Below are 20,285 nucleotides of genomic sequence, written 5' to 3' on the forward strand. Positions count from 1 at the left end.
GGAGTAGTCTTAGTAGTAATAGGAGTAGGAGTAGTAGTAGTAGTAGGAAGAGTAGTAGTACTAGGAGTAGTAGTAGTAGTAGTAGTAGTAGTAGGAGTAGAAGTAGTCTTAGTAGTAATAGGAGTAGGAGTAGTAGTAGTAGTAGTAGTAGTAGTAGTAGTAGGAGTAGAAGTAGTCTTAGTAGTAATAGGAGTAGGAGTAGTAGTAGTAGAAGTAGGAGTAGCAGTAGGAGTAGGAGTAGAAGTAGTCTTAGTAGTAATAGGAGTAGGAGTAGTAGTAGTAGTAGTAGGAGTAGAAGTAGTCTTAGTAGTAATAGGAGTAGGAGTAGTAGTAGTAGGAGTAGTAGTAGGAGTAGAAGTAGTCTTAGTAGTAATAGGAGTAGGAGTAGTACTAGTAGTAGGAGTAGAAGAAGTCTTAGTAGTAATAGGAGTAGGAGTAGTAGTAGGAGTAGAAGTAGTCTTAGTAGTAATAGGAGTAGGAGTAGTAGTAGTAAGAGTAGTAGTATAGTAGTAATAGGAGTAGGAGTAGTAGTAGTAGTAGTAGGAGTAGAAGAAGTCTTAGTAGCAATAGGAGTAGGAGTAGTAGTAGTAGTAATAGGAGTAGGAGTAGAAGTAGTCTTAGTAGTAATAGCATTAGGAGTAGTAGTAGTAGTAGTAGGAGTAGTAGTAGTAGTAGGAGTAGAAGTAGTCTTAGTAGTAATAGGAGTAGGAGTAGTAGTAGTAGTAGTAGTAGGAGTAGTAGTAGTAGTAGTAGTAGGAGTAGAAGAAGTCTTAGTAGTAATAGGAGTAGTAGTAGTAGTAGTAGGAGTAGGAGTAGTAGTAGGAGTAGAAGTAGTCTTAGTAGTAATAGGAGTAGGAGTAGTAGTAATAGTAGTATAGTAGTAATAGGAGTAGGAGTAGTAGTAGGAGGAGTAGAAGAAGTCTTAGTAGTAATAGGAGTAGGAGTAGTAGTAGTAGTAGTAGGAGTAGAAGTAGTCTTAGTAGTAATAGGAGTAGGAGTAGTAGTAGTAGTAGTAGTAGGAGTAGTAGTAGGAGTAGAAGTAGTCTTAGTAGTAATAGGAGTAGGAGTAGTAGTAGTAGGAGTAGTAGTAGGAGTAGGAGTAGAAGTAGTCTTAGTAGTAATAGGAGTAGGAGTAGTAGTAGTAGTAGTAGGAGTATTAGTAGTAGTAGTAGTAGTAGGAGTAGAAGAAGTCTTAGTAGTAATAGGAGTAGGAGTAGTAGTAGTAGTAGGAGTAGTAGTAGGAGTAGGAGTAGAAGTAGTCTTAGTAGTAATAGGAGTAGGAGTAGTAGTAGTAGTAGTAGGAGTAGTAGTAGGAGTAGTCTTAGTAGTAATAGGAGTAGGAGTAGTAGTAGTAGGAGTAGTAGTAGTAGGAGTAGTACTAGGAGTAGGAGTAGTAGTAGTGGTAGTAGTAGTAGGAGTAGTAGTAGGAGTACTAGTAGTAGTAATAATAATAGTAGTAGTAATAGTATTAGTAATAGTAATAGTAAAAGTAGTAGTAGTCGTAGAAGTAGTAGTAATAGTGGTAGTAGTAGTGGTTATAGTACAATAAATACAATTTGTAATAAATCATGTGGCAAAAACATGATTGTTTATCATAAACAGCTGAAGTACACAGATTGTAGTAGTCCTAGTAGTAGTGTTAGTAGTAGTAGTAGTAGTCGTAGTAGTAGTAGTAGTAGTATTGGTAGTAGTGTTAGTAGTAGTAATAGTAGTGGTAGTAGTAGTAGTATTGGTAGTAGTAGTGGTAGTAGTTTTAGTAGTAGTAATAGTAGTGGTAGTAGTAGTAGTATTGGTAGTAGTATTAGTAGTAGTAATACTAGTGGTAGTAGTAGTAGTATTGGTAGTAGTGTTAGTAGTAGTAATAGTAGTGGTAGTAGTATTGGTAGTAGTGTTAGTAGTAGTAATAGTAGTGGTAGTAGTAGTAGTATTGGTAGTAGTAGTGGTAGTAGTTTTAGTAGTAGTAATAGTAGTAGTAGTAGTGGTAGTGGTAGTAGTGGTGGTGGTGGTAGTGGTAGTAGTAGTGGTAGTAGTAGTGGCATTGGTAGTGATAGTAGTGGTGGTAGTAGTAGTAGTAGTAGTGGTGGTGGTAGTAGTAGTAGTGGTGGTAGTAGTAGTGGTAGTGGCTTTTGAATAGTCACATGTTGCTTTGGAATAGTCACACATGATGGTACTTTGCTCAGAAGTTTGAGGAAAATAATATGAGTTTTGTTCTTGGTGTGTGTGTGCGTGTGTGTGTGTGTGTGTGTGCGTGCGTGTGTGTGTGTGTGTGCGTGCATGTGTGCGTGTGTGTGTGTGCGTGTGTGTGTGCGTGTGTGTGTGTGTGCGTGTGTGTGCGTGTGTGTGTGTGTGTGTGTGAGTGTGCGTGTGTGTGCGTGTGTGCGCGTGTGTGTGTGTGTGCGTGTGTGTGTGCGTGTGTGTGCATGTGTGTGTGCATGTGTGTGTGTGTGCGTGTGTATGTGAGTGTGTGTGTGCGTGAGCGTGTGTGTGCGTGTGTGTGTGTGTGAGTGTGTGTGCGTGTGTGTGTGCGTGTGTGTGTTTGAGTGTGCCTGTGTGTGTGTGCGTGTGTGTGTTTGTGAGTGTGTGTGTGTGTGTGTGTGTGTGTGTGTGTGTGTGTGTGTGCAGCCTTTTGGTGGAGATGGGTGGTGCGACACCCTCAACAACCGCGCCTACTGCCACTATGATGGTGGTGACTGCTGCCCTTCCACTCTCTCCTCCAGGAAGGTAATTTCACAATAAAAGTCCTCCAGGAAGGTAAACCTGCTATTTCACAATAAACTCCTTCAGGAAGGTAACTGTGGCATTTCACAATAAAAGTCCTCTAGAATGGTGAATATAGGATTTCACAATAAAAGTCCTCCAGAAAAGGTAAATATAGGATTTCACAATAAAAGTCCTCCAGAAAGGTGAATATAGGATTTCACAATAAAAGTCCTCCAGAACAGTAACCATGGCATTTCAAAATAAAAGTCCTCCAGAAAATGTGAATATAGGATTTCACAATAAAAGTCCTCCAGAAAAGTAACCATGGCATTTCACAATAAAAGACCTCCAGAAAAGGTGAATATGGGATTTCACAATAAAAGTCCTCCAGAAAATGTGAATATAGGATTTCACAATAAAAGTCCTCCAGAAAAGTAACCATGGCATTTCACAATAAAAGACCTCCAGAAAAGGTGAATATGGGATTTCACAATAAAAGTCCTCCAGAAAATGTGAATATAGGATTTCACAATAAAAGTCCTCCAGAAAAGTAACCATGGCATTTCACAATAAAAGTCCTCCAGAAAAGGTGACTATAGGATTTCACAATAAAAGTCCTCCAGAAAAGTAACCATGGCATTTCACAATAAAAGTCCTCCAGAAAAGGTGAATATAGGATTTCACAATAAAAGTCCTCCAGAAAAGTAACCATGGCATTTCACAATAAAAGACCTCCAGAAAAGGTGAATATGGGATTTCACAATAAAAGTCCTCCAGAAAAGGTGAATATAGGATTTCACAATAAAAGTCCTCCAGAAAAGTAACCATGGCATTTTACAATAAAAGTCCTCCAGAAAAGGTGAATATAGGATTTCACAATAAAAGTCCTCCAGAAAAGTAACCATGGCATTTCACAATAAAAGTCCTCCAGAAAAGGTGACTAGGATTTCACAATAAAAGTCCTCCAGAAAAGTAACCATGGCATTTCACAATAAAAGACCTCCAGAAAAGGTGAATATGTGATTTCACAATAAAAGTCCTCCAGAAAAGGTGAATATGGGATTTCACAATACAAGTCCTCCAGAAAAGGTGAATATAGGATTTCACAATAAAAGTCCCCCAGAAAAGTAACCATGGCATTTCACAATAAAAGTCCTCCAGAAAGGTGAATATAGGATTTCACAATAAAAGTCCTCCAGAAAAGGTGAATATGGGATTTCACAATACAAGTCCTCCAGAAAAGGTGAATATAGGATTTCACAATAAAAGTCCCCCAGAAAAGTAACCATGGCATTTTACAATAAAAGTCCTCCAGAAAGGTGAATATAGGATTTCACAATAAAAGTCCTCCAGCAAGGTGAATATAGGATTTCACAATAAAAGTCCTCCAGAAAAGGTGAATATGGGATTTCACAATAAAATTCCTCCAGAAAAGGTGAATATAGGATTTCACAATAAAAGTCCTCCAGAAAAGGTGAATATGGGATTTCACAATAAAAGTCCTCCAGAAAAGGTAAATATAGGATTTCACAATAAAAATCCTCCAGAAAAGTAACCATGGCATTTCACAATAAAAGTCCTCCAGAAAGGTGAATATAGGATTTCACAATAAAAGTCCTCCAGAAAAGTAACCACGGCATTTCACAATAAAAGTCCTCCAGAAAAGGTGAATATGGGATTTCACAATAAAAGTCCTCCAAAAAAGGTAAATATAGGATTTCACAATAAAAGTCCTCCAGAAAAGTAACCATGGCATTTCACAATAAAAGTCCTCCAGAAAGGTGAATATAGGATTTCACAATAAAAGTCCTCCAGAAAAGTAACCATGGCATTTCACAATAAAAGTCCTCCAGAAAAGGTAATTGTGGTGGGTGATCCAAACAACAATTCAGGGCTCCTTCCAGATGCATTTTGGATTATTAGGTCCCTATAAGACCTTCTTGGACCCACATAGGGACAACTGGTAAATACTTCAAAAAACCGATGCTGGTCCGGGTTAGGAAGATAAGGACTACAAGACCGAGGAAGAAGTCGTGGATTTTGTTCTTCTTCTTCACCCACAATTTGATTTATGTTTCATTTCATTGTTCACATTTTCTCTTTGACTATTTGATCTCTAACTTCTCTTAAGTTCAAATAATCAAGAAGTACACAAAGTCCAAGTACTTTTGTTTCCTAAAAACCCAGACCTTGAAACTGAGGTTAGTCCTGAACACCCCTTGTGGCCACACCCCTTGTGGCCACACCAATGCCATAAAAACTTGTTTTCAACTCTAACTTGTTCCTGGACAGGTGGTCCAGTTTGGGGCCGACTGCAACCAGGACCAGTGTACTTGCCTGGATCCTCAGGCCCAGGAGAACCTAAGCAAGAACCTGGAAGGAATCCAATAGTTGGATCAACGTCTACAAATATTATAAACAAATTAAATGTTTTTATATTTGGGGACATTCTTGTAAAAAAAAAGTACTAGCATCATTGCTAATGTAGAAACTCAGAAGTTTTTAACCCCGCTATTAACGTTGAAGTTTGATGGATATTACTGATGTACTGTGCAGCAATACTACTATATTATACTATGAAGTATTATACTATGAAGTAATGTTCTTTTAGTGATGTACTGTGCAGAAATACTACTATATATTACTATGAAGTATTATACTATGAAGTAATGTTCTTTTATTTATCAGCTTTTGGTTTTAGCCTAGGCTAACATTTATGTTGTTGGATTAGCTTTAGACTAACAACTATTATCTGCCCTGGAATGTAGTACTCACATCCAAGTAATGTGTACTCTATTGTATTATTTTATACTCACAATAAATACATTTTGGATTGATCATGTTTCCTGCTTATCTGGTTCAATCAAAAGTGCTTTAAAGTGTCTGTTCGGGTTCCCGAAGAGGACCGATCCGGGTCACGGCACCGACTGAAAGTAAAGCCTGAGCTCTTTGGGTGAGGTTTGGGATGGTTCACATGGTTCCTGTGGCCAGGGTTGTTCACAGACCAGGTCTAAGTCCGCCAAGATGAGAGAAGAAAGTACCGTTCAAAACTGATAAACGTCAGTAATGTCAGATGTTGACCCGCACAGCGGGGAAGGTTAAGGGCTGCGACGTACACTGACCCGCACAGCGGGGGAAGGTTAAGGGCTGCGACGTACACTGACCCGCACAGCGGGGAAGGTTAAGGGCTGCGACGTACACTGACCCGCACAGCGGGGAAGGTTAAGGGCTGCGACGTACACTGACCCGCACAGCGGGGAAAGTTAAGGGCTGCGACGTACACTGACCCGCACAGCGGGGAAGGTTAAGGGCTGCGACGTACACTGACCCGCACAGCGAGGAAGGTTAAGGGCTGCGACGTACACTGACCCGCACAGCGGGGAAGGTTAAGGGCTGCGACGTACACTGACCCGCACAGCGGGGAAGGTTAAGGGCTGCGACGTACACTGACCCGCACAGCGGGGAAGGTTAAGGGCTGCGACGTACACTGACCCGCACAGCGGGGAAGGTTAAGGGCTGCGACGTACACTGACCCGCACAGCGGGGAAGGTTAAGGGCTGCGACGTACACTGACCAGCACAGCGGGGAAGGTTAAGGGCTGCGACATACACTGACCCGCACAGCGGGGAAGGTTAAGGGCTGCGACGTACACTGACCCGCACAGCGGGGAAGGTTAAGGGCTGCGACGTACACTGACCCGCACAGCGGGGAAGGTTAAGGGCTGCGACGTACACTGACCCGCACAGCGGGGAAGGTTAAGGGCTGCGACGTACACTGACCCGCACAGCGGGGAAGGTTAAGGGCTGCGACTTACACTGACCCGCACAGCGGGGAAGGTTAAGGGCTGCGACGTACACTGACCCGCACAGCGGGGAAGGTTAAGGGCTGCGACGTACACTGACCCGCACAGCGGGGAAGGTTAAGGGCTGCGACGTACACTGACCCGCACAGCGAGGAAGGTTAAGGGCTGCGACGTACACTGACCCGCACAGCGGGGAAGGTTAAGGGCTGCGACGTACACTGACCCGCACAGCGGGGAAGGTTAAGGGCTGCGACGTACACTGACCCGCACAGCGGGGAACGTTAAGGGCTGCGACTTACACTGACCCGCACAGCGGGGAAGGTTAAGGGCTGCGACATACACTGACCCGCACAGCGGGGAAGGTTAAGGGCTGCGACATACACTGACCCGCACAGCGGGGAAGGTTAAGGGCTGCGACATACACTGACCCGCACAGCGGGGAAGGTTAAGGGCTGCGACATACACTGACCTGGTGAAGGACAATTTTCACAGGGATATTTTGAATACCCTCCAAAAAAGACTCGCACAGCCAAATGTCACATCTTTATTGAAAGTAGCAATACTGTAATACAGTGTGTATTTATCATGCAGTGTTAGTAGTACTACTGTAATACTGTGTATATTTAACGTGCAATGTTAGTAGTACTACTTGGAAATATTTCACAGCTGAGTTAGTCCAACAAGATTCAAACCACTCAAATATTACAATACTCTTTATTAGCTACATTAGCTACGTTTTTTTTACTGCATGTCGTACAAACAATGCAGTAGACAAATACTATGTGTACTGTGTACTGCATGTCGTACATACACTGCAGTACACAAATACAATGTGTGTACTGCATGTGTGAAATACTGCTTGTACACGTATTTGGAGTACTTTGTTGTCTCCCAAGTTTGCGTAGTGTCGTGTCCTTCAAGCGTCGAAGTAGAAGTAAACAATCAGAGTAAGTGTATTTCAAAGTACTACAGAAGAATCACTTTTACTGCGTTTTCTTACAGGAACACATCAGACAAGACATATTTAAATACCTGAAAATATACTACGTACTGTACGTACAGTACACACTGTACGTACAGTACGTACTGTACAAAGCAGAATGATTGTTGTGATGTCATCAATCATCTTCCAACATCAATACAACATTTACAGAATACAAAGTTAGATGTTTGTTGTTGTTTACATACTGTACTCCATGTCATTAATAACATGTATCGTTCACAGTAAATAATAACATTCATTATAACATGTATCATTGACAGTAATTAATAACATTGATCATTAAAATTAAGTAATAACATGTAGCATTAACATTAATTAATAACATGTATTATTAGCAATAATTAATAAGATTAATCATTAACATTAATTAATAACAAGTATCATTAACATTAATTAATAACATGTATCATTAACAGTAATTAATAACATTAATCATTAACATTAATTAATAACATGTATCATTAACAGTAATTAATAACATTAATCATTAACATTAATTAATAACATGTATCATTAACAATAATTAATACGATTAATCATTAACATTAATTAATAACATGTATCATTAACATTAATTAATAACATTAATCATTAACAGTAATTAATAACATGTATCATTAACATTAATTAATAATATGTATCACTAACATTAATTAATAACATGTATCATTAACATTAATTAATAACATGTATCATTAACATTAATTAATAACATGTATCACTAACATTAATTAATAACATTAATCATTAACATGAATTAATAACATTAATCATTAACAGTAATTAATAACATGTATCATTAACAATAATTAATAACATGTATCATTAACAATAATTAATAACATGTATCATTAACATTAATTAATAACATGTATCACTAACATTAATTAATAACATTAATCATTAACATTAATTAATAACATGTATCACTAACATTAATTAATAACATTAATCATTAACAGTAATTAATAACATTAATCATTAACATTAATTAATAACATTAATCATTAATAGTAATTAATAACATGTATCATTAAAAATAATTAATAAGATTAATAATTAACATTAATTAATAACATGTATCATTAACATTAATTAATAATATTAATCATTAACATTAATTAATAACATGTATCATTAACATTAATTAATAACATGTATCATTAACATTAATTAATAACATGCATCATTAACATTAATTAGTCACATGTATCATTAACATTAATTAGTCACATGTATCATTAACATTAATTAATAACATGTATCATTAACATTAATTAGTCACATGTATCATTAACAGTAATTAATAAGATGAATCATTAACATTATTAATAACAACATTTGATGTTAGCACTAAGTTTTCACACAATAAATGTAATGTAGTTTCATCAGTTGTCATGACGACACCAACATATTAGTGGTAGCGCCGCATCAGAACTCCTTGGGCTCGCCGTAGTCGTTGTAGGTGACAGTTAGCGTCTGCTGGTCACAGGACTTGTGCAGGTCCTGGTCCAGGTCTGCCCAGTTCACCTTAGCGGTGTCGCTGTAGCGGCAGGACAAGAACTGGAGGGACATCCTGCGAAGACCCACCTTGGCTTCCTGGAGGAGACTTTTGCACCACGGGGACACTTGATGGAGCTGGGACAGGATCAGGCCCGCTTTCCTGCACACACATTGCACTTTAGCACTTTCCTGCATACACATTGCACTTTAGCACTTTCCTGCACACACATTGCACTTCAGCACTTTCCTGCACACACATTGCACTTTAGCACTTTCCTGCACACACATTGCACTTTAGCACTTTCCTGCACACACACATTGCACTTTAGCACTTTCCTGCACACACATTGCACTTTAGCACTTTCCTGCACACACACATTGCACTTTAGCACTTTCCTGCACACACATTGCACTTTAGCACTTTCCTGCACACACATTGCACTTTAGCACTTTCCTGCACACACATTGCACTTTAGCACTTTCCTGCACACACATTGCACTTTAGCACTTTCCTGCACACACACATTGCACTTTAGCACTTTCCTGCACACACATTGCACTTTAGCACTTTCCTGCACACACACATTGCACTTTAGCACTTTCCTGCACACACATTGCACTTTAGCACTTTCCTGCACACACATTGCACTTTAGCACTTTCCTGCACACACATTGCACTTTAGCACTTTCCTGCACACACACATTGCACTTTAGCACTTTCCTGCACACACATTGCACTTTAGCACTTTCCTGCACACACATTGCACTTTAGCACTTTCCTGCACACACATTGCACTTTAGCACTTTCCTGCACACACACATTGCACTTTAGCACTTTCCTGCACACACATTGCACTTTAGCACTTTCCTGCACACACATTGCACTTTAGCACTTTCCTGCACACACACATTGCACTTTAGCACTTTCCTGCACACACATTGCACTTTAGCACTTTCCTGCACACACATTGCACTTTAGCACTTTCCTGCACACACACATTGCACTTTAGCACTTTCCTGCACACACATTGCACTTTAGCACTTTCCTGCACACACATTGCACTTTAGCACTTTCCTGCACACACATTGCACTTTAGCACTTTCCTGCACACACATTGCACTTTAGCACTTTCCTGCACACACACATTGCACTTTAGCACTTTCCTGCACACACATTGCACTTTAGCACTTTCCTGCACACACATTGCACTTTAGCACTTTCCTGCACACACACATTGCACTTTAGCACTTTCCTGCACACACATTGCACTTTAGCACTTTCCTGCACACACACATTGCACTTTAGTACTTTCCTGCACACACATTGCACTTTAGCACTTTCCTGCACACACACATTGCACTTTAGCACTTTCCGGCACACACACATTGCACTTTAGCACTTTCCTGCACACACATTGCACTTTAGCACTTTCCTGCACACAAACATTGCACTTTAGCACTTTCCTGCACACACATTGCACTTTAGCACTTTCCTGCACACACATTGCACTTTAGCACTTTCCTGCACACACATTGCACTTTAGCACTTTCCTGCACACACACATTGCACTTTAGCACTTTCCTGCACACACATTGCACCTTAGCACTTTCCTGCACACACATTGCACTTTAGCACTTTCCTGCACACACATTGCACTTTAGCACTTTCCTGCACACACACATTGCACTTTAGCACTTTCCTGCACACACATTGCACTTTAGCACTTTCCTGCACACATATTGCACTTTAGCACTTTCCTGCACACACATTGCACTTTAGCACTTTCCTGCACACACACATTGCACTTTAGCACTTTCCTACACACACACACATTGCACTTTAGCACTTTCCTGCACACACACATTGCACTTTAGCACTTTCCTGCACACACACATTGCACTTTCCTGCACACACACATTGCACTTTAGCACTTTCCTGCACACACACATTGCACTTTAGCACTTTCCTGCACACACATTGCACTTTAGCACTTTCCTGCACACACATTGCACTTTAGCACTTTCCTGCACACACATTGCACTTTAGCACTTTCCTGCACACACACATTGCACTTTAGCACTTTCCTGCACACACACATTGCACTTTCCTGCACACACACATTGCACTTTAGCACTTTCCTGCACACACACATTGCACTTTAGCACTTTCCTGCACACACATTGCACTTTAGCACTTTCCTGCACACACATTGCACTTTAGCACTTTCCTGCACACACATTGCACTTTAGCACTTTCCTGCACACACACATTGCACTTTAGCACTTTCCTGCACACACATTGCACTTTAGCACTTTCCTGCACACACATTGCACTTTAGCACTTTCCTGCACACAAACATTGCACTTTAGCACTTTCCTGCACACACATTGCACTTTAGCACTTTCCTGCACACACATTGCACTTTAGCACTTTCCTGCACACACATTGCACTTTAGCACTTTCCTGCACACACACATTGCACTTTAGCACTTTCCTGCACACACATTGCACCTTAGCACTTTCCTGCACACACATTGCACTTTAGCACTTTCCTGCACACACATTGCACTTTAGCACTTTCCTGCACACACACATTGCACTTTAGCACTTTCCTGCACACACATTGCACTTTAGCACTTTCCTGCACACATATTGCACTTTAGCACTTTCCTGCACACACATTGCACTTTAGCACTTTCCTGCACACACACATTGCACTTTAGCACTTTCCTGCACACACATTGCACTTTAGCACTTTCCTGCACACACACATTGCACTTTAGCACTTTCCTGCACACACATTGCACTTTAGCACTTTCCTGCACACACACATTGCACTTTAGCACTTTCCTGCACACACATTGCACTTTAGCACTTTCCTGCACACACATTGCACTTTAGCACTTTCCTGCACACACATTGCACTTTAGCACTTTCCTGCACACACACATTGCACTTTAGCACTTTCCTGCACACACATTGCACTTTAGCACTTTCCTGCACACACACATTGCACTTTAGCACTTTCCGGCACACACACATTGCACTTTAGCACTTTCCTGCACACACACATTGCACTTTAGCACTTTCCTGCACACACATTGCACTTTAGCACTTTCCTGCACACACAAACTGCACTTTAGCACTTTCCTGCACACACATTGCACTTTAGCACTTTCCTGCACACACACATTGCACTTTAGCACTTTCCTGCACACACACATTGCACTTTCCTGCACACACATTGCACTTTAGCACTTTCCTGCACACACACACATTGCACTTTAGCACTTTCCTGCACACACACATTGCACTTTAGCACTTTCCTGCACACACATTGCACTTTAGCACTTTCCTGCACACACACATTGCACTTTAGCACTTTCCTACACACACACACATTGCACTTTAGCACTTTCCTGCACACACACATTGCACTTTAGCACTTTCCTGCACACACACATTGCACTTTAGCACTTTCCTGCACACACGTTGCACTTTAGCACTTTCCTGCACACACACATTGTACTTTAGCACTTTCCTGCACACACATTGCACTTTAGCACTTTCCTGCACACACACATTGCACTTTAGCACTTTCCTGCGCACACATTGCACTTTAGCACTTTCCTGCATACACATTGCACTTTAGCACTTTCCTGCACACACATTGCACTTCAGCACTTTCCTGCACACACATTGCACTTTAGCACTTTCCTGCACACACATTGCACTTTAGCACTTTCCTGCATACACATTGCACTTTAGCGCTTTCCTGCACACACATTGCACTTTAGCACTTTCCTGCATACACATTGCACTTTAGCACTTTCCTGCACACACATTGCACTTCAGCACTTTCCTGCACACACATTGCACTTTAGCACTTTCCTGCACACACATTGCACTTTAGCACTTTCCTGCACACACACATTGCACTTTAGCACTTTCCTGCACACACATTGCACTTTAGCACTTTCCTGCACACACACATTGCACTTTAGCACTTTCCTGCACACACATTGCACTTTAGCACTTTCCTGCACACACATTGCACTTTAGCACTTTCCTGCACACACATTGCACTTTAGCACTTTCCTGCACACACATTGCACTTTAGCACTTTCCTGCACACACACATTGCACTTTAGCACTTTCCTGCACACACATTGCACTTTAGCACTTTCCTGCACACACACATTGCACTTTAGCACTTTCCTGCACACACATTGCACTTTAGCACTTTCCTGCACACACATTGCACTTTAGCACTTTCCTGCACACACATTGCACTTTAGCACTTTCCTGCACACACACATTGCACTTTAGCACTTTCCTGCACACACATTGCACTTTAGCACTTTCCTGCACACACATTGCACTTTAGCACTTTCCTGCACACACATTGCACTTTAGCACTTTCCTGCACACACACATTGCACTTTAGCACTTTCCTGCACACACATTGCACTTTAGCACTTTCCTGCACACACATTGCACTTTAGCACTTTCCTGCACACACACATTGCACTTTAGCACTTTCCTGCACACACATTGCACTTTAGCACTTTCCTGCACACACATTGCACTTTAGCACTTTCCTGCACACACATTGCACTTTAGCACTTTCCTGCACACACACATTGCACTTTAGCACTTTCCTGCACACACACATTGCACTTTAGCACTTTCCTGCACACACATTGCACTTTAGCACTTTCCTGCACACACATTGCACTTTAGCACTTTCCTGCACACACATTGCACTTTAGCACTTTCCTGCACACACATTGCACTTTAGCACTTTCCTGCACACACACATTGCACTTTAGCACTTTCCTGCACACACATTGCACTTTAGCACTTTCCTGCACACACATTGCACTTTAGCACTTTCCTGCACACACACATTGCACTTTAGCACTTTCCTGCACACACATTGCACTTTAGCACTTTCCTGCACACACACATTGCACTTTAGTACTTTCCTGCACACACATTGCACTTTAGCACTTTCCTGCACACACACATTGCACTTTAGCACTTTCCGGCACACACACATTGCACTTTAGCACTTTCCTGCACACACACATTGCACTTTAGCACTTTCCTGCACACACATTGCACTTTAGCACTTTCTTGCACACACACATTGCACTTTAGCACTTTCCTGCACACACATTGCACTTTAGCACTTTCCTGCACACACATTGCACTTTAGCACTTTCCTGCACACACATTGCACTTTAGCACTTTCTTGCACACACACATTGCACTTTAGCACTTTCCTGCACACACATTGCACTTTAGCACTTTCCTGCACACACACATTGCACTTTAGCACTTTCCTGCACACACATTGCACTTTAGCACTTTCCTGCACACACACATTGCACTTTCCTGCACACACACATTGCACTTTAGCACTTTCCTGCACACACACACATTGCACTTCAGCACTTTCCTGCGCACACACATAGCACTTTAGCACTTTCCTGCACACACACATTGCACTTTAGCACTTTCGTGCACACACACATTGCACTTTAGCACTTTCCTGCACACACACATTGCACTTTAGCACTTTCCTGCACACACATTGCACTTTAGCACTTTCCTGCACACACACATTGCACTTTAGCACTTTCCTACACACACACACATTGCACTTTAGCACTTTCCTGCACACACACATTGCACTTTAGCACTTTCCTGCACACACACATTGCACTTTCCTGCACACACACATTGCACTTTAGCACTTTCCTGCACACACACATTGCACTTTAGCACTTTCCTGCACACACATTGCACTTTAGCACTTTCCTGCACACACATTGCACTTTAGCACTTTCCTGCACACACATTGCACTTTAGCACTTTCCTGCACACACACATTGCACTTTAGCACTTTCCTGCACACACACATTGCACTTTAGCACTTTCCTGCACATACGTTGCACTTTAGCACTTTCCTGCACACACACATTGCACTTTAGCACTTTCCTGCACACACATTGCACTTTAGCACTTTCCTGCACACACATTGCACTTTAGCACTTTCCTGCACACACATTGCACTTTAGCACTTTCCTGCACACACACATTGCACTTTAGCACTTTCCTGCACACACATTGCACTTTAGCACTTTCCTGCACACACATTGCACTTTAGCACTTTCCTGCACACAAACATTGCACTTTAGCACTTTCCTGCACACACATTGCACTTTAGCACTTTCCTGCACACACATTGCACTTTAGCACTTTCCTGCACACACATTGCACTTTAGCACTTTCCTGCACACACACATTGCACTTTAGCACTTTCCTGCACACACATTGCACCTTAGCACTTTCCTGCACACACATTGCACTTTAGCACTTTCCTGCACACACATTGCACTTTAGCACTTTCCTGCACACACACATTGCACTTTAGCACTTTCCTGCACACACATTGCACTTTAGCACTTTCCTGCACACATATTGCACTTTAGCACTTTCCTGCACACACATTGCACTTTAGCACTTTCCTGCACACACACATTGCACTTTAGCACTTTCCTGCACACACATTGCACTTTAGCACTTTCCTGCACACACACATTGCACTTTAGCACTTTCCTGCACACACATTGCACTTTAGCACTTTCCTGCACACACACATTGCACTTTAGCACTTTCCTGCACACACATTGCACTTTAGCACTTTCCTGCACACACATTGCACTTTAGCACTTTCCTGCACACACATTGCACTTTAGCACTTTCCTGCACACACACATTGCACTTTAGCACTTTCCTGCACACACATTGCACTTTAGCACTTTCCTGCACACACACATTGCACTTTAGCACTTTCCGGCACACACACATTGCACTTTAGCACTTTCCTGCACACACACATTGCACTTTAGCACTTTCCTGCACACACATTGCACTTTAGCACTTTCCTGCACACACAAACTGCACTTTAGCACTTTCCTGCACACACATTGCACTTTAGCACTTTCCTGCACACACACATTGCACTTTAGCACTTTCCTGCACACACACATTGCACTTTCCTGCACACACATTGCACTTTAGCACTTTCCTGCACACACACACATTGCACTTTAGCACTTTCCTGCACACACACATTGCACTTTAGCACTTTCCTGCACACACATTGCACTTTAGCACTTTCCTGCACACACACATTGCACTTTAGCACTTTCCTACACACACACACATTGCACTTTAGCACTTTCCTGCACACACACATTGCACTTTAGCACTTTCCTGCACACACACATTTCACTTTAGCACTTTCCTGCACACACGTTGCACTTTAGCACTTTCCTGCACACACACATTGTACTTTAGCACTTTCCTGCACACACATTGCACTTTAGCACTTTCCTGCACACACACATTGCACTTTAGCACTTTCCTGCGCACACATTGCACTTTAGCACTTTCCTGCACACACACATTGCACTTTAGCACTTTCCTGCACACACACATTGCACTTTAGCACTTTCCTGCACATACGTTGCACTTTAGCACTTTCCTGCACACACACATTGCACTTTAGCACTTTCCTGCACACACATTGCACTTTAGCACTTTCCTGCACGCACACATTCCACTTTAGCACTTTCCTGCACACACACATTGCACTTTAGCACTTTCCTGCACACACACATTGCACTTCAGCACTTTCCTGCACGCACACATTCCACTTTAGCACTTTCCTGCACACACACATTGCACTTTAGCACTTTCCTGCACGCACACATTCCACTTTAGCACTTTCCTGCACGCACACATTGCACTTTAGCACTTTCCTGCACACACATTCCACTTTAGCACTTTCCTGCACACACATATTGCACTTTAGCACTTTCCTGCACACACATTGCACTTTAGCACTTTCCTGCACACACACATTGCACTTTAGCACTTTCCTGCACACACACATTGCACTTTAGCACTTTCCTGCACACACATTGCACTTTAGCACTTTCTTGCACACACACATTGCACTTTAGCACTTTCCTGCACACACATTGCACTTTAGCACTTTCCTGCACACACATTGCACTTTAGCACTTTCCTGCACACACATTGCACTTTAGCACTTTCCTGCACACACACATTGCACTTTAGCACTTTCCTGCACACACATTGCACTTTAGCACTTTCCTGCACACACATTGCACTTTAGCACTTTCCTGCACACACACATCGCACTTTAGCACTTTCCTGCACACACACATTGCACTTTAGCACTTTCCTGCACACACATTGCACTTTAGCACTTTCCTGCACACACATTCCACTTTAGCACTTTCCTGCACACACATTCCACTTTAGCACTTTCCTGCACACACACATTCCACTTTAGCACTTTTGCACCCTCTTCCATCCTTACACACTTTGCTAGAAAAGCCCACAAGAACATTCTAGAAGGAGCTTTAGCACTTTAGCACCCTCTTCAATCCTCAAACACTTTGCTAGAAAAGCACACAAGAACATTCTAGAAGGAGCTTTAGCACTTTTGCACCCTCTTCAGTCCTTACACACTGCTAGAAAAGCACACAAGAACATTCTAGAAGGAGCTTTAGCACTTTAGCACCCTCTTCAATCCTCAAACACTTTGCTAGAAAAGCACACAAGAACATTCTAGAAGGAGCTTTAGCACTTTAGCACCCTCTTCAATCCCCAAACACTTTGCTAGAAAAGCACACAATAACATTCTAGAAGGAGCTTTAGCACTTTAGCACCCTCTTCAATCCTCAAACACTTTGCTAGAAAAGCACACAAGAACATTCTAGAAGGAGCTTTAGCACTTTAGCACCCTCTTCAATCCTTACACACTTTGCTAGAAAAGCACACAAGAACATTCTAGAAGGAGCTTAAGCACTTTAGCACCCTATGGGAGGCTATGGGAGTAAACCCAGACAGAAAATCAGGAGTGGAGCCCCTGAGGCGGCGGGGTGTCATTGCTGACCCCCTGCCGGCAGCTCCTGCAGCTAAGCCGATGCCAGATGTATTGTCTTGCTTTCCTCTGGGCCACATCGTCACGGCCGAGAGGGGGATCTTGATGTCTGGGCAACCCAAGATCTCCATACTTTCTGCCCAGGCTTGCGCCACGGACAGGTCACTCCAGCCTCCCCCCTAAAGGGAGGAAACAACACGGAAGCTGGCAGTCTTAAGTTCCACCCGATTGGCGCCAGCTTCAACGATGGGAGGAATCATTGACTAATGATTAGCCACCGCCCGCCTCAAGCCGGGCAGCCCCCGGTCGGGCAGCCCCCCCGCCAGAGCTTTAGGTGCCAACCCGCCAGAGCCAGCATCATCCTGGCGGGGAATAGGGTAAAGCACGACTAGCAAACGTCAACAATTGCACCAAAGATGATGAGAAAAAAAGCGAAAACTGTGAGAAAGAAAACGAAGACACCAGCTCTTCGAGTCTCAAGCTGGAATGTCAGAACAATGCGCACAGGGCTCTCAGACAGCCTTGATCTCATTGGCGACTCGCGCAAGACCGCTATAATTGCTCGTGAGCTCCACCAACTTAATGTCGACATTGCTGCGCTCCAAGAGACACGTCTTGCTGACTTTGGCTCTCTGAAGGAAAAACACTATACTTTCTTCTGGCAGGGAAAGAGTGCAGAGGAAACCCGGGAATATGGTGTGGGATTTGCAGTGAATAACACTCTGCTTCCCATGATGGACCCACCGACAGGAGGCTCTGAGCGGATCCTTGTAATCCGCCTTTCTACCAGCAGTGGACCAGCAAACCTGTTGTGTGCTTATGCCCCGACCCTCTGCTCACCACCACAGTCAAAAGACAAGTTCTACGAGGAGCTCGACGCGGCTGTCAACACCATCCCGAAAAATGAGAATCTGCTCCTTCTGGGAGACTTCAATGCCAGGGTAGGTGCTGACCACAAATCCTGGCCAGACTGCCTTGGTCACTTTGGAGTGGGGCGCGTGAACGAAAATGGACAACGTCTGCTAGAGCTGTGCTGCTACCACAAGCTCTGCGTCACGAACACCTTCTTCCAGACTAAGCCTCTGCACCGGGTATCCTGGAGACACCACAGATCTAAACATTGGCACCAGCTCGACCTCATCAGCGTGCTTCTCACAAGGACGTTTCACAGTGCTGACTGCGACACGGACCACTCACTAGTCCTCAGCAAGGTCAAGCTTCGTCCAAAACAGATCTATCACACCAAGCAGATGGCCCGTCCACGCAGCAATGCCAGCCGTTATACCAACCCGGCTGTCACACAACGCTTCCTCACCTCCCTTGACCAAGCACTCTGTGGACCATCAATCAGGCAAAGTGCTGTGGACAAACGGAAATGCTTGCGTGATACCATCTACGACCAAGCCATTCCATTGCAACATATGGGAAGAGAACGAGAAGAAATGCAGACTGGTTTGAGGCTAGTGTTGCAGTGATGAAGCCAGTTATAGAGACAAAGCGTACCGCTTTCCTCAAGTACAAGGGAAACCACTCACAGAGAAAGGCCAAGAGCGAAGCCCAGCGAACGGCACGTAGCTGTGCCAACAACTACTGGCTCGAGCTCTCCTCAAACATACAACGGGCCTCGGACACGGGAGATATCAGGGGCATGTATGAGGGGATAAAGCAAGCAACCGGCCCGTCCATCAAGAAAACAGCACCACTCAAAGCCAAGTCAGGTGAAGTCATCACTGACCGCAACAAGCAGATGGGAAGACGGGCCGAACACTACACGGAGGTATATGCCACTGAGAGCATTGTGTCAGAGGAGGGTCTGAGTGGAGTTGCAAACCTGCCTGTTATGAAGGAGCTTGACTAGGAACCCACACAGGAAGAGCTCAGCAAACCTATTGACAACCTCGCATGTGGCAAGGCCCCAGGTGCTGACGGGATAACACCTGATGTCATAAAACTTGGGAAACCTTCCTTACTGCCGCACCTTCACAATCTCCTCTGCCTCTGTTGGAAAGATGGAGCCGGCCCCCAGGATCTGCGTGACTCCAAGATTGTCACACTGTACAAGAACAAGGGAGACCGTAGTGACTGTAATAATTACCGCGGCATCTCCCTGCTTAACATCGTGGGGAAAGTCTTCGCTCGTGCCGCCCTTGCCAGACTCCACCTCCTTGGAGAACGTGTCTACCCTGAGTCACAATGCGGCTTTAGGGCAGCAAGATCCACAGTGGACATGATTTTCACCCTTCGGTAGCTGCAGGAGAAGAGCCGGGAACAGAGGAGACCCTTGTAT

General features: G+C 43.2%; 2 protein-coding genes across 9 annotated transcripts in view; one reads left to right on the top strand and one right to left on the bottom strand.

Moving 5' to 3' along the window:
* pappa2 (pappalysin 2) overlaps window positions 1–5,377 on the top strand; it is a 141,809-nt gene extending 136,432 nt beyond the window's left edge. Inside the window, exons 58-59 of the mRNA XM_062068795.1 lie at window positions 2,623–2,721; window positions 4,993–5,377. Of these exons, the coding sequence (XP_061924779.1) occupies window positions 2,623–2,721; window positions 4,993–5,091 (198 nt within the window). The 3' untranslated portion in view covers window positions 5,092–5,377. The remainder of the gene's footprint in view (window positions 1–2,622; window positions 2,722–4,992) is intronic.
* A 3,153-nt stretch (window positions 5,378–8,530) lies between these two features.
* Window positions 8,531–20,285, bottom strand: part of astn1 (astrotactin 1) — a 257,745-nt gene continuing 245,990 nt past the window's right edge. For 3 of the 8 annotated variants that reach the window (XM_062069741.1, XM_062069738.1, XM_062069737.1), the window contains exon 24: window positions 8,533–9,168. In XM_062069741.1, the coding sequence (XP_061925725.1) occupies window positions 8,937–9,168 (232 nt within the window). In that variant the 3' untranslated portion in view covers window positions 8,533–8,936. Of the gene's footprint in view, window positions 9,169–20,285 lie in introns of all 8 variants that reach the window. The other 5 variants (XM_062069743.1, XM_062069740.1, XM_062069744.1 and 2 more) reach the window with 3 other exon arrangements.

The sequence above is a fragment of the Entelurus aequoreus genome, linkage group LG14 (assembly GCF_033978785.1).
Source record: "Entelurus aequoreus isolate RoL-2023_Sb linkage group LG14, RoL_Eaeq_v1.1, whole genome shotgun sequence".
Classification (NCBI taxonomy): domain Eukaryota; kingdom Metazoa; phylum Chordata; class Actinopteri; order Syngnathiformes; family Syngnathidae; genus Entelurus; species Entelurus aequoreus.